Source organism: Microtus oregoni, unplaced genomic scaffold (genome assembly GCF_018167655.1).
Source record: "Microtus oregoni isolate MIOR12 unplaced genomic scaffold, Mior012 000069F_ref0000032, whole genome shotgun sequence".
NCBI classification, from domain to species: domain Eukaryota; kingdom Metazoa; phylum Chordata; class Mammalia; order Rodentia; family Cricetidae; genus Microtus; species Microtus oregoni.
Window position 1 is genome coordinate 4,311,224 of NW_024543976.1, and position 14,878 is coordinate 4,326,101.

General features: G+C 49.9%; 1 protein-coding gene across 6 annotated transcripts in view; it reads left to right on the plus strand.

Moving 5' to 3' along the window:
• Window positions 1-246: 246 nt before the first annotated feature.
• Tcof1 (treacle ribosome biogenesis factor 1) overlaps window positions 247-14,878 on the plus strand; it is a 30,778-nt gene continuing 16,146 nt past the window's right edge. For 4 of the 6 annotated variants that reach the window (XM_041641379.1, XM_041641382.1, XM_041641381.1 and 1 more), the window contains exons 1-10: window positions 247-417; window positions 2,818-2,873; window positions 4,998-5,140; window positions 8,256-8,329; window positions 8,956-9,130; window positions 9,644-9,717; window positions 12,017-12,184; window positions 13,971-14,183; window positions 14,291-14,515; window positions 14,612-14,809. In XM_041641379.1, the coding sequence (XP_041497313.1) occupies window positions 310-417; window positions 2,818-2,873; window positions 4,998-5,140; window positions 8,256-8,329; window positions 8,956-9,130; window positions 9,644-9,717; window positions 12,017-12,184; window positions 13,971-14,183; window positions 14,291-14,515; window positions 14,612-14,809 (1,434 nt within the window). In that variant the 5' untranslated portion in view covers window positions 247-309. The remainder of the gene's footprint in view (window positions 418-2,817; window positions 2,874-4,997; window positions 5,141-8,255; window positions 8,330-8,955; window positions 9,131-9,643; window positions 9,718-12,016; window positions 12,185-13,970; window positions 14,184-14,290; window positions 14,516-14,611; window positions 14,810-14,878) is intronic. The other 2 variants (XM_041641380.1, XM_041641384.1) reach the window with 1 other exon arrangement.

Below are 14,878 nucleotides of genomic sequence, written 5' to 3' on the forward strand. Positions count from 1 at the left end.
GTCGCAGGTAACAAAAGAAGGAGTAAACCAGACTCAAGATGAAGGAGACCTGTTTATCATGGCCGTCCTGAGGGCAGGATCAGATCAGGCCACGCCTTCGAGCCAATGGCAGAGCTGATTTGCTTTCGTGGCTCCGCCCTCTAGAACGGGAATGGCCCACTCCAGCTGCATGACTACACTTCCCAGCGCGCCTCCCGGCTGGGTGACGCAAAAACCGGAAGTGAGGAACATGAGGTCTTAGGGCGCGAGGGAAGAGGCTGGCGGGGGGTGAGGGGGCGTGCACGTGAATAGGCTGGCCGGATCTCTGGCATGGCCGAGGCCAGGAAGCGGCGGGAGCTGCTTCCCCTCATCTACAATCATCTGCTGCAGGCTGGTTACGTCCGCGCGGCGCGGGAAGTGAAGGAGCAGAGCGGCCAGGTAAGCGTCGGAGGACCGAGTGCAAGACCTAGAGAACTGTAGCCCGCGCCCCTCCCTGGAGGCTCGGCCAGCGCGGGTCTGAAATGGGGGCCAGGGGTACAGGAGGAGCTTTAAGCTCTGCCTTACCCCCCTGCGATTTCCAGCCTCTTCCCGGGGCTCAGTTTTCTCATCGGTGCAGTGGGCGGGCCGGAACCTCTGATCCGAGTCTTGCAGCTTTGTAATTCCCGCCCTGGTTCCTGGTAGCCGCAAGTTTGTTTCCCTAGTCTCAGGCCACGTGGCTCTATGCCGTTCTCCAAGGGCACCCAACTAGCAGCTGGTCTCGGGGTGGATTGTCACCACTCTTGTTGGGAACACCGAGAGGAAGGCCCCCTTAGTTGACGATCTGGATTCTGCATGTCGATTCTGCCCCTTGTCGATTATGACAAGACTCGAACTCGTGGTGCGGTGCAGTGATTACGAAGTTCTTAAACTTGGCAACTTTTAATTTGGCTCTGAGGTGCAGATAATGAGATGGGTAACGCCAGTCTCAGGCCCCTCTGCCTATTTCACAGCCTAATAGTGGACACAAAAGAATACAGTAACATTGTCTTAAGCTGTAGAATGGGAGATTTGAGATCCTAAAACATCTGGCATCTCAAATCTCCGGAATCTGGGTGAGGACTACCCAGGACTGCTTCCCTGAGGATGTAGTAGTTGGTTTGAGAGCTCCAGGGAGTTGGATAGTTAGAGGTGCTGATGTCTGGAGGTTGGAGTGGAACATCTGAGTGTTATAGCCTTGCTGTGTTTAAAGTTTGAAATACACAACTGTGGAGTCTCCCAGAAAGATGGAGGCAAAGTAGACAGGCTGGAATGATCCATGGCTAATCTTCCAGAAGAACAGTAGTGAGATGGATATTGACCGAGTTAGTCAATACCACTTTGGCTACAGTGAAAATTTAAGGGCCACTGGGTGTGGTGGTGCATGCCTTTAATCTCAGCACTAGAGGCAGAGGCAAGTGGATCTGTTGTGAGTTCAAGGCTAGCCTGGTCTGCCTAGTGAGTTCAAGGCCAACCAAGGGCTACAATGTTAGACCCTGCCTCAGAAACAACTCAAAACTGAAGGTTGTTGGGCCCTAAGATGTTATCTGTGGCTTTCCTAACCTCCCCGTACCTCGGTTCCCTTCCCATCTGTACTCCCACCATATAACTTAATAGGTGGGGGGAGCGGGACATAGTTCCCATCCTCGTGGTTTGTGGGCTAGCCTGCCTAGATTGTGGCAGGTGCTGGCCACAGTGAGGCGAGCAAGGGGGATATGGAATGTCAGACTCCAGTTACAACTAAGGTGGTCAGAGAAGTCTTATGGAGAAGATGACCTTGAAGTAGAGTCTAGAAGGAAATGAAAAGTTGAGCTGTGTGGTTGACAAGAGAGAGAACGTTTTAGTAACAAGAATGGCAAAGCCCTGTTAGGAACTGGTGGCCCGACTTACTTTATTATGATACTTTATGTGACTGGGGTGGGGCAGAATGAAGCTGGCTGACTAGATGGTCCCCTTCAGACTGACAACAGCCCTTTCCATCGTACATTGACTAAGCTGCGGAGAAGGATCTTGGAGTTAGCAAGGATGAGTTCAGCCAGTGAGTAGGAGCTCTTCCTGAACCTGGGCCAATCTGTTTGATGCTGGCTTGTTTTTTTCCCCCTGCGTGTGGCTCTTTTAACTCCCATTGGAGCACTTTGGCTGTCCGGTCTTGATGTTCACACAGTGTGTTTTCTGCCTGGGCCTGGTAATTGTTTTCCTCTGTTTTAACTAAGGCCTTTGCATCCACCAGACGGTGCACACCTTTAATCTCAGGAGGCAGAGGCAGGCAGATCTCTGTAAATTCAAGACCAGCGTAGTCTATAGAGCGAGTTCCAGGACAGCCAGGGCAGTTACACAGAGAAAACATGTCTTAAAAAAAAGAAAAAGAAAAATGGCCCTTGCACTTTTTGGGCTCAGTGTCTTTCCAGACATCTAGTAGGCTCCAGTATGTCCCCTGGACGCCTTCAGGATTTGGGCTATCTTGTGTTTGGGGGAGACTGACTAGCCAGGCCTTTGAAAACCATCTAAGAGGTTAGTAAGGAAAGCTCTGCCATATGGTTTCCATCCCTGGCTGTGCTAGGGCTATTGGGTCATGCTGGCTTGAACTGTTCCCGTGCCCACCTCTCAAAGGTACCTCTTACCATTGTATTATATTGAAAGGTTTGTAACTGGAACTGGTTGTCCTTCTTGACTTTGCAAGGTTTAGGATGGTGCTGGTAATGCCAAGTGGATACCCAAGAGCAAACAGAGCATATTCTGAAACATCTGTTGCAGGCCCAGGAAGGAGACATTCCTATTGGGCTGGGTACTTACTGCAACTCTCTACTTATTATTTCTCTACAGAAGAGTTTCCTGACTCAGCCCGTCACCCTTCTGGACATCTATACACACTGGCAGCAGTAAGTCTGATAGAATGGAAGGGATGGAACAGGGTTACCCGAACCAATCATCTTTGCCACCAGCAAATATTCTAACGTGGCCTAAGATATGGCCTGATAGCCCACTGTGTGGACATACTTGTCACTTTCAGAAGGCAGGTTACATGTCTGGGTATTTCTCTGTGTGTAGCTTATCACAGGGGGAAACAATCAGCTGGAGCTCACCTTTCTTTTTCTTTTCTCCTTTTCTTTCTTTTTTTTTTTCATTGTTTTGTTTTGTTTTTGAGACAGTAGCTCACTCTGTAGACCAGGCTGACCTCCAGTTCTAGGACTAAAGGAACGTCCCATCACACTCAATGAAAGCTGAATCTCTTAAAAATAAAAGTTCATGGTGGCACACACCTTTAATCTCAGCACTTGGGAGGCAGAGGCAAGAGGATCTCTGGGTTCAAGGCCAGCCTGGTCTACAGACCCTTCACAAAAAAGAATTAATACAGCTGGTTTCTTTCTTTGTTTTGTTTTATTTTTGTTTGTTTGTTGTTTTGGCTTTTAGGGTTTTGTTTGTTTGTTTGTTTTTTGTCACAGGGCTTCTCTGTAACCCTGACTGTCCTGAAATTCGATCTGTAGACCAGGCTGGCCTCCAGCTCAGAGATCCACCTGCCTCTGCCTCCCGAGGGCTGGGATTAAAGGCCTGGGCCACCGCCCCCTGGCTGGTTTCTTTCTTCTCACTCATACTGTGATCAAGGAGGCAGGTGGGCACAGGTCAAAGGTGGCACTCGTGTTAATAAGGGCGGGTGAAGGCAGGAGCCTGGCACTGGACACGAGCACTTTTCCAAGCTACTGAAAGGTGAGGTTGGTAGTGACTGTTCCGTTATGAAACTCAGAAGGTAGGGGATACCAGGCCCTGGGGGAGAGCTAAGGTCACCCTCCCCTCCATGCTTAATACTCCTCTGCTGCTTGGTGAAGGCGGGGCATGCGCCCTTGCCCTCTCTGTCTTGCCCAGGTGTGTGGGTGTTGCTTACTTTACTTCCTTCCCCAGCAAACTATGTCTGAGCTGTGCCACACTCTTATTTCCTGCCTCTGGCTCCCGCTGTGGGTGAGGGGTACAGAGTGGACCAGAGAGCTCACCCACCAAGCCAGCCTTGACCAGTGGTTAGGCTATAAAATCAGGCCTAGAAATTAGCTCAAATGAATGGCCTTGAGCAACTTTGGGACCTCCTAGAATATCTTCATCTGTGAAGTGAACGTTACTATCTCATCGCATTGTGAAGCTCCAACGTAGTGGTCTGTTAGTTAATAAAATCCTGAAACTGGCCAATAAAAACCCTGCCCTAGTATTCTTCTCAGATACTATTCTTGATACAGCGGGAAAAACAACCAAGAAGAAGAAGCTCTATCCTTGTGAAACTCGAATTCTGTTGGAAGGAGAAGGGTGAAACAAACTGATACATGTAACAAAAGCAGCTTCCTGAGGAGTGTCCTTCCTAGGAAGAAGGGACCTTGGCAGCATATCTCAAACTGACAGAGCAGCATCAAACCCAGCTGGGAAGAAAAGGGGTTAGACAGTGGCTTCCTGCAGGTGGGAGAGTGAGGTCAAAATGGGGGATTAAGCTGCCTCAGTAAAGATTTACATCTTACATACACACTCCCCACCTCACCCCACTTCCTCCTTGCCCCAGGCCAGTTCCATCATGAATCCTTTCTCCGGGTATATGTCAGGCACTGGGGGACTATAGTGAGTTGCTGTCCTTCCCTCTGGGACCTGTTTGTGCAGTGTAGGGGACTCATCCAGAAAGCAGTTGGCAGAATGCTGAGAAGGAAATGAAACTGAATGGCAGGGCAGAGTACTGTGAGGGAGGGGTGTCAGCAAAGATGCTTTACACCAAACTCAAGTTCAGGAAGGGGAGAACAAGAACCCCTGTACAAGAGGAGGTCACAGTTCTAGGGTGAAGAGAACCTGGATGGTTCTGTCCAGTGCCCCACGGACACTACGAATGGCTGTGGATGCAGAGCACAGATAAGTCCACACTGTGTTGGGGTCACTATTTAAACTCTCCTGTGTGCACATGTCCTGTGAAGGCTGAGAAGATGAGCAGTCTGACCTCCCAGAGCTCATGGATATGTCCCGTCTCCCATGTCCTGCAGGACCTCAGAGCTTGGCCAGAAGCAGAAGGCAAAGGACGATGCTGCGCTGCAAGCCAAGAAGTCCCGGGTGTCAGACCCCATTAGCAGCTCGGAGAGCTCGGAGGAGGAAGGAGTGGAGGCAGAAACTGAAACTGCCAATGCCAGTAAGAACTCCCCTTGCCGGGTGGTGTGTGGAGTTGGGGCCCGCGCCAGGGACAGCTGTGGGATGTCAGTCTGCTCCACAGCAGTCTCCCCTTCTGAATCATCCTTTAGCGTAAGCCAGAAGAGGTGGGGCTTTTCAGAGGGAGGTTAGGAAGTACCAGAGAGCCCTTCCTGTGTAGCAGACATTGTGACCCCAATCTCTAAGGGTTTAAGGAGAATCGTAAGATCCCAGAAGGCTGGGTGTGGTGGTACACACATTTATCTCCAGCACAGAGGTAAATGAATCTCTGTGGCCTGGTCTACATAGTAAATTCCAATCTAATAAGAACTATGACCTTGTCTCAAAAAAAAAAAAAAATTGAGGGCCCACACAGCTGTTCAGGTCACTCACCAAGGGCTGTTTTCGATGCTACTGCTAAAGACAGGAAGGAGACCACATTTGTGCAAGTGTTGGGACCACTTCAGAAGGTGTTGGTGGTCCCACTTGTGAGTGGCCTTGGGGCTGCTTCAAGAGTTGTTGGTTGTTTTAGTTACTGTTGCTGTGAAGAGACACCATGAGCAAGGCAGTTTATATAAAAGGAAGCATTTCATTAGGGGACTTTTGCTTACAATTTCAGAGGGTTAGTCCATGATCATCGTGGTGGCAAGTACATCCTGCTATGTAGGCAGCTGGCAGAGAGCCAGAGACGGGTTGGTGTGGGGCTTTTGAAACCTTGCCCACACGACACACCTCCAATACAGCCATACCTCCTTATCTTTGCCAAACAATCCACCAGTGGGGAACCAAACATTCAGTTATGTTTCCATTCAGACCTCACTGGTCTTCCCCATTTGGCAGTATGTGATTGATAGGCCCCATAGCAGAGTGGCCCATGTGACAGGCCCCATAGCAGAGTGGCCCTAATGCAGTCTTCTCTCCTGGCGGCAGCTATTGCTGTGTCTCCATGTCTCGAAGGCATCGTATTGCTTACATAGAAGACAGTTTCTTGATTTTTATGTAGGTTTTCTGATTATAAAAGAAATACAGGGTTCATTATAGAACATTTGAAAATTTGCTTCAAGAGAAGGCAGGGGAGAAATCGCCCACATTCTTACCACCTACTATTCTTGCAGTCTTGTCTTTTGTTTATTTTTCCTGTGTATACTGTGCCAGATGTTTGAGAGGATGTTGAATATATATTTTATATCTTAATCTTAAATTATAAATACAAAGCAGGTCCAATTTGTATATAAAAAGCATACAGAAGAAAAACACGGGAATTCCTGTTCTCCTCCCCATCACGTCCTACCCATGTCTCTTGATGGGCAGGCAGCCTGTAAGCTTCTTCCAGTCAGACTTGTGGACAGACCTACATGCTGCTTCAAATGTTTGTACTGACAAGGTATTTGATAGTAGTCAACTTTTAAAAATATCTTTTATTTATTTGACAATTTCATAAATGTGTTGGGGGAGGCTACTTGTTAGTTCCCTGCTGCTCAGCCCCAAAATAATCCCACAAAACTATAGTATTTAAATCACTGCTTGGTCCATTAGCTCTAGCTTCTTATTGGCTAACTCTTACATCTTAATTTAACCCATTTCTCTTAATCTATGTATTGCCACGTGGCTGTGGTTTACCAGCTAAAGTTCCAGTGTCTGTCTCTGGCGGAGCTTCATAGCTTCTCTGATTCTGCCTTCTTCCTCCCAGCATTCAGTTTAGTTTTTCCCCACCTACCTCTATTCCCTGTGCAGCCCTGGTGTGTTCTCCCACCTTAATATCCCCTTTTCACGTTTGTTTTTTGTTGTAATCAATCCACTGAGTCCAATTAGTACTGCCTGCTAGAATGCTGACCAGTTTCGTGTAGTTCGTATGGCTACGGTGAGTTCATGAGAATGACCTTGTCATGTTCTTAAGACAGCATTTCACCAGCTCTTGCATTCTTTCTACCTGCTCTTCTGTAATGTTCCCTGAGCCTCATTGGCTTGATTTGTGTCCCATTTAGGATGGAGGGCTCAGTGGGTACTTTCTCGACCACGACAAGTTATGGGTCTCTGCATTGCTACCCGCTGCAGAGTGATGAATACGTACACACACAGGAGCAATTTGACATCAACAGTAGTAGGTCCTGTCCCATGTGTGCCACCCCCACCCCCACGCTACAATCTCTTGAGCCAGTAATCAATTTTTAGAACTCTTAATTTTAAGCCAGATCTGGTGGCACATGGCTGTAATGCTAGTACTCAGAAAGCTGAGGCAGGATGTTCCTCAGTTTGAGGTCAGTCCGGACTACATAGCAAGACCTTGTCTCAAGAACTAAGCAAAAATAACCTAAACAAAAACCCAAAATGTAAAAAGTCAATTACAAGTCCATCACCAGAGTCCTCTTTGAAGTATTTGTGGGTAGCATGACAGGATGTCAAGCATTTTCTTCAAAATAACGTGTGATGTGAAGGGGAGAATGAGGCAGTATGATTGGCCACGAGTTGATGTGAAGTTACAGTTAACGCGGGAGCTAGGTGTTTTCCGTGTACCTCTTCTGTGCTGCTGGGTTTTTGAAAACTTAGCACAAGTGCAGAAAGGGAGCATTGAAGTCCCAGGAAAGAATTCAGTCCTGCTGTTTGTTTCAACAGTTGTCCGTTTAATGATAACTTCCCCTGAATACCAAGATCTACAGTTATCATTTCCTAAAACAATCCATAATAGTCTGAATCTCAACCTCTCCAACAAGGCCCAGCACCATTTCCACCAAGAAACCACTTGACTTCCACATAGCTTTCTCTGTCACCTGAGGCCGGCTCCTGATCACCATCCCGCCTGCTGGTAACTGTCAGTACTGAGGGTTCGCGCCCTACACAAAGAGCACTGGCCAGAGTTGGACATGTTTTGTGGTAATAGGTGGTAGGAATGTAAGCCTGTCCTTTCACTCTGGGGGCCTCCGAGTCCCTCGGGGATGCAGACATGGTCAGCAAACTGATGCGACACAAAGCTCTTCCCCGAGGCCCTGGGCTAGCTAGCCTCAGATCCTCACGCTAGCGCCAAGCGGCCAGTACCAGTAGGACTGTGAGACCAGGTGAACTCTGACCGCCATTCTCAGATGAGAGGAGCCTGCCTTCCGCACGGTGTTTATATCTTCCAGCCCCAAGACCGACATCTGTCAATTCTTCAGCCACAGCTGCAGAGTTAGCATCAAGCATGAAGGAAAAGGCCCAGGTGAGTATTTCCGAGTTACTTATTACCGTGGGAGTTATAGCCAGTGAACGTAGTCTCCTGTGTTGGAATACGGTTGTAAGGCTCCGTCTGTGTCTTCATCTACCTGGGCCTATGGTGCTTTTCTGTGAAATAGAAATGGCACTCATTACCTCAAGCTCCACGGCACATGGGTAGTTCCCTTCCTCTCCCCCACACTCACCTGCTCACTAAGTACCCCTGTGTTTATGCACTCTGCAGAGTCTCTGAATCAGAAAGTACTTAGAAAATGTCATTTGTCGGTAATCTGTAAACCCCACCGCAGACTCATAAATGGTTGTGTCACCCAAACCAGAACATAGCAGTAATATCTAAAAGTAACGATGAAATAATGCTACCACAATGAACTATTGCTTAATGCAGAGCAGGAGCCACTGTGACCCAGGAACGGCAATGCACTCAGTGCCTGAGAAACGTGTCTTCGTCCTCTGTAAAGATGAGGTGACATGCCAGTTAGCCATTACAGGCCAGAGATGACTGCCCTGAGGCTAGGGAAGGAGGGAGGAAGTGGCCGTGTTGGGATCTCAGTTGGGGGGCTCTTGTTTCTTTCCCGTCCTCTGATAACAGAGTTTATCTCTTGAACTCTGTAGGCAAAGACCAAGATGGTGAACTCCGTGCTGCACCCCGCATCAGGAAAGGCAGTGGTCCACCTGCTCTCTGGGAAGTTACCCAAGAAGTCAGCAGAGCCCTCGGTAAACACTGTCTTGGCCTCGGAAACCGAGGAGGAGGGCAGCGTCAAAGCCCACGGAGCCACTACCAAGCCTGGTGAGAGGCCTCAGAGCCGGAGACAGGGAGGCAGGCCTAAGCACTGCCAAGCTATTTGAGACATGCTGAAGACAGATTTGTCTCTGACAGTCAGGGTCCTACACAGACAGCCATTTCCCCCTTCCCTGACCTCCTGGATCAGCTGTCCAGACAAGACTTGGGCTTTTCAGAGGGCAGCATTTCCTGGCTTCTCTCTATGGGACCACTGTGTCCCCTTGGACAGTTCATTTCTTTGGCAGAATAGACACCCAGTCTGTCCCCCATGTGTGATGGCAAAGAGTGACTTGCTTAATCTTCAGATGCTGTGAGCCTTACCAAGGCCTCAGAGATACACAGAAATGGGTAGCGAGGGTACCCACCCCAGTTGGGGGGCTTTGGTTCAGGGCAGACACCTAATCCTGTACAGGTTTGAGAAGGAGTTCTCGGCACCTCGATTTGACTAGCAACTGGCATGGGGGCTCTGGGAAGGGAGGTGATGTGGAAAGGTACTCAGACCCTTGTGTCTACCCTCAGGGATGTTGTCAGCCAGCCAAGTCAGCAGCTCCAGTGAAGACACCTCCAGCTCCAGTGATGAGACAGATGTAGAGGTAACTGCCACCCTCCCAGAAGCCTTGCTAGTGTTTGGATCCTCAGCAGCTGGAAAGGTGATGGCCAAGGCTTGGTAGCTGTGGAATGAAGAGCACAGTGCTGCTCAGGACGTGCAGAACATCGGGGTCCAGCGTTAGGAGGGGGAGACACCTTCCTGGGTGGGAGAGGAAGACACAGGAGCAGAGACCCTGAGTAGGAGTATAACTGTGGTGTGGTCAGTGGTGAGTGCTTAATGGCAAATGTAGGTACTGGACTAGGATTGGACAGGACCCTTGGTCTGCAGCCTTGTCTCTGAATTTTGAGCACTTAATACCAGACCTTGAGAATACAAAGTGAGCCAGGTAGGCAGAGCTCCTTGCTTCATGGGGACCATTGAATATTTAACTGCAGCAGGGAAGGAAAACCTGGTGAGCAGAGCCCACTAGAGGGCTGTGATAATAGTAACACGGTGCCAATGGCAGGAACCAAGGTGTTCCATTTAGAAGTTTGGTTAGCGGGTACGGCCAAGCCACAGCTCAACAAAGCCATAAGCTTATGTAAAACATGAGGGTGTTTTATTTATTTCAGTTGTTGGATCCTGGGCATGAACTTTGTAAACTACAGTGTTGTCACCTAATGTCAAAAGGTTGGACATTTGAGAGGGAGTCCCAGCAGGAGCCAGGTGCCTAGGGTGCCGCCCCACCAACCCTGTCTAGCCAGGACGTGACCACAGGCTGCCCTTACCTTCTCCCTTGCTGTTGGACCCCGAGTATAATAATATATAAGGACACCTGGATCCCTTCACTCCGTGCCTTGCTCCTGGACATCTGCCACCTAAATATAGTGCATTGGTGGGCCAGAAGAAGCCACCGTGGAGCTCTGGCGGCAGTGAGGTGTTTAGGAAGAACCTGGTACTGAAGGGTCGTGTTGGGCATGAGATGCAGAAGTAGAGCAGAGGCTGACTGACCTACCAGCTACTTTAGTTGTGTCGGGATTTTGGAACACTAAGGAATTTTCAGGAAGACGCTCGGGCCAGTGCAGATACCGGGCACCTCTCCCTGGATAGCTACCGCAGGCAAATGCTTTTTAGTTTTTAGTTCAGGATGGGCCTTTTTGTGTGTCAGTGGATAGATAGGCATGGTGGCTGAGTTCTGCCCCAAAGGTAGCTAAGGGCCTTTGTGCTGCCCTTGAACATCTGTGCCTTTTGGGGAAAAGGGTCTAAGATTCTGCCTGCCTTTGGGTGAGCATGTGTGTTTTGCAAGAGGCTTGTATTGATTACTTTTCTTTTGCTGAGAATGGTCCCATAGGCTCATCCATTTGAATGCTTGATCACCAGGGAGTGGAACTGTTGGAAAGGATTATAAGGATTAGGTGTGCCCTTGTTGGAGGAATTGTGTCACTGCTAAGAGTGGGCTTTGAGATTTCAGAAATTTCAGAAATCCATGCCGGACCCCATTTCTCTACCTGTGGATCAGGATGTAGCTCTGAACTACTCCAGTATCATGCCTGCCTGCGTGCCTCCATGCTCCCTGCCTTGATGATAAGGGACTAAACCTCCTTGTCTTAGGGTTTCTATTGCTGTGAAGAGACATCATGACCACAGCAACTCTTATAAAAGAAAACATTTAACTGGGGTGGCTTACAGCTTCAGAGGGTTGGTTTATAATCATCATGGTGCGACATGGTGGTGTGCAGGCAGATGTGGTGCTAGAGAAGTTGAGTGTCCACATCTTGACTTGCAGGCAACAGGAAGTGGTCTGAGACATTGGGTGTGGCTTGAGCATATATGGCACCTCAAAGCCTGCCACCAGAGTGACCCACCCCACTTCTTCCAACAAAGCCACACCTCTTAATAGTGCCACTCCCTATGAATTTATGGGGACCAATTACACCCAAACTACCACACTCTGAAACTGTAAGTAAGCTCCTAATTAAATGCTTTCTCTTACAAGTGGTACCTTGGTCGTGCTGTCTTTACAGCAATAGAACACTGACTGAGACACCAAGGCAAGTTTTTAAGAGTCTAATTGGACTTAAAGTTTCGTAAGGCTAGAGTCCATGAAGGTGAAGCAAAGGCATATGGCAGCAGGCACTGGTGGCTCACAAGCAGGAGGGAGAGAGAACACTGGGAACAGCTGAGTCTTCAGAAACCTAAACCTACCTCGACCCTTCTCAAACAGCTCTACCTTGTGGGAACCAAGTGTTCAAACGCGAGCCTAAGGGTGCCTTTCTCATTCACATTGCCTGATGAGCTTGACACCCCTTTGACAATAAAGGGGAAATGGTTCTTCATTTGCTGTTTCTGTTTCCTGCTTCTAGGTGAAGCCTTCGGTAAAACCAGCCCAGACCAAAGCTTCCTCAGCCCCTGCCAAGGAGTCTCCAGCAAAAACGGCCCCAGGCCCTACCAAGTTAGGGAGTGTGACATCTGAGAGCAGTGAGGAGGACTCTGAGAGTGGGGACGAGCCCCCTGCTGGGATTCCCAGCCAGGTTAGCCCACTGCCTGGGGCTCTGGATGCTGTCTGTGTAAGAGGACCCATTCTAGAGTTCATGGTGAGGGAGAAGAAGGGGCAAAGTGAAAAACGACGACATCTGGCCAGGGGGCTTTAGTACTTGGAAATGGCCCTCTGGACCCACACTGTCCCAGAATGGCAGGCAGGTTCCTGGGGGGGGGGGGGGGGGCGTTCCTACACCTGCTCTGGTGATTGCATGTTTTTGCCTTGGTTTCCATATTGAGTATACTACTGTCCTCAACATAGGTGGCCATGCTAGGAAGAGACCTGCAGTTTCTTCATCTTGAGTCTCCCCTTGTAGTCCAGCCCAGCCTCTCACTCGTGTTAGCCTCCCAAATTCTGGGGTTACAGGCATGTACTATCATACTGTCTTCAGTTACTTTTCCATTGCTGTGAAGAGACACCATCACCACGGCAACTTATAAAGGAAAATTTAATTGGGTGCTTACAGTTCCAGGTGTTTAGAGTCCATGACCATCAAGGGAGAGAGCATTGTGGCAGGCAGGCATGGGGCTGGAGTAGCGACTGAGAACTTTTATATGATCCAGAGAAAGCTAACTGGGAATGGCATGGCTTTTGAAACCTCAGAGCTGGTGGTACACCTCACACAAGGCCTTCTAATCCTTCTAAACAGTTCCATCAGTAGGGGGTCCAGGTATTCAGACTTAAGAGTCTGGGGGCTCATTGAAACCGCCACACGGGTCCTGGTGAGTCCTGAGAAGTTTTAAGTTCTTGTTCTCACCTTAGCTTTTCCAGCCGTACCAGACCCTGAGCAATCAAACGCTATAGAGAACATTCTGTTCCTCTTTGGGGGCCTTTCCCTTGGAGTGTAGTTCAGCTAGCAATATCATAGCCCTGAGCACAGTCTGGGACATGCAGAAGGAGCTAGGGAGCTCTTAAGAGTTAGAGCGAGGAGGAACAGTCCATATCCAGGGCTCGTAGTGGGGTGAAGTGTGCGTGGCCATTATTAAGATGTTAAAGAAGAGGTGGTTAACAACCTGAAGTGGCCAGGGAAGGACCCCAAAGGAGATATGACCAAAGACCTGAAGTTGAAGGGGGCAGGGAGCAGAGTTGGGTGTTGAGGCTCTGAGGTAAATTACAGTGTACAGACCCTGCCTTCTCAGGGCTGCGTCGTCAGCATTGGTTCTGTGGAGATGTGCTGCATGCAGCTCATGGGCAGTCACTGCCCCTCACAGAAGGTCTTGGAAGGTCTATGGCCCCCCTGCCAAACCTGAGAGGCAATGGTGAGCCTTTGAGAGCAGTAGGGAGAATGGACAAAGGAAGCTAGTGTGGGAACTGGATCTAGGAGATAGAGGAGAGGCTCTCTGGGCTCCTGTTGCTGTCTACACTAGGAAGCCTAGGGAAGCTTTACTTCTTTCCTGTGTTCAGACTGTGCCTTAACAACTACCTTTGCATATCCCTTTACTGCCCTGAGCCCTGCCAGACAAAGGCCGGTGCCTGTACCCATAGAGCGGACTTTTCCAGCTAAGGACTTGACCTCTTACACACTGAGACTGTCCATGGCCAGAATGAAAGCCACATACTGGTATCACTGGGGTGGGGGTGTGTGGTGAGGTGAAATGGGAAGGTCTCTGTGCTAAGAGGATATGGAGCTGGTCATTGCTAAGGAACCAGGGGGCTGGGACAGCTAGGGCACCACTGAAGGGGAGACAGGAAACTGGTTTCTCAGGAGCCTCTGGGCTTTCTCCTAGTGTCACCACCAGAGGAACTAGAAGAATGAATTTTTCTTTCTCTTTCACCAGGTAAAGACCTCTGGAAAAGTTCTTCATGCCGGAGCTGCCTCAGTCGCTGCCAAGGGGATCCCTGGGAAAGGGCCCATCTCAGCAGAGAAAGAGAAGCTTGGGCGCATAGCCACCCAAGCCAAGGCAGGAAGGCCAGAGAAAGATATAGAGAGCAGCAGTGAGGACGATTCTGACAGTGAGGATGAGGAGCCAGTTGCTGTGACCACTCCTCAGGTGAAGCCTAGACATAGACCTGCCGGGCCTGTCTGCTCCATCAGAGCTTTGCACTCATCCGGCCCCCATCCTTTCTTCCTTCTGATTCACTCCTCACTGTCTCACAGCAGGCGAGGCCTTCCGGGAAGAACCTTCAGGTCAGGGGTACCTCAGTTCCTGCCAAGGGGTCCTCCCAGAAAGGGGCTCCTCCAGTCACCCCGGGGAAGGCAGGGCCTGCAGCAGCCCAGGCCCGGGCAGCAAAGCCTGAGGATTCGGACAGCAGCAGCGAGGAGTCGGAGAGCGACAGTGTAAAGACACCATTGGCTGTGGCCCCAAGCACAAGTCCTGCCCAGGTGAGGCCAGGAGCTTATGCTCTGCCTAGACAGGGTTGTGATCCTCTGTTCAAAACCAGTGTGTCTTCCCCTGATCTTGCCCTTTGTCACTCACAGATGAAACCTTTGGGGAAAAGCCCCCAGGTCAGACCTGCTTCCGCTGTCAGCCTGGGGTCCTCAGGAAAAGGCGCCCATCCACCCTGCCCTGGGAAGGCAGGCTCGGCAGCAGTCAGGGTCCAGGTGGGAAAGGCCGAAGAGGACTCAGACAGCAGCAGTGAGGAGGAGTCTGACGATGGGGCTGTGGCCGCAGCAAAGGTAAGACCTTGCACGGCCTCGGCACGGGGGTCTCCAGGCCCTGCCAGCCCCAGCCCCTTCACTCTAGGT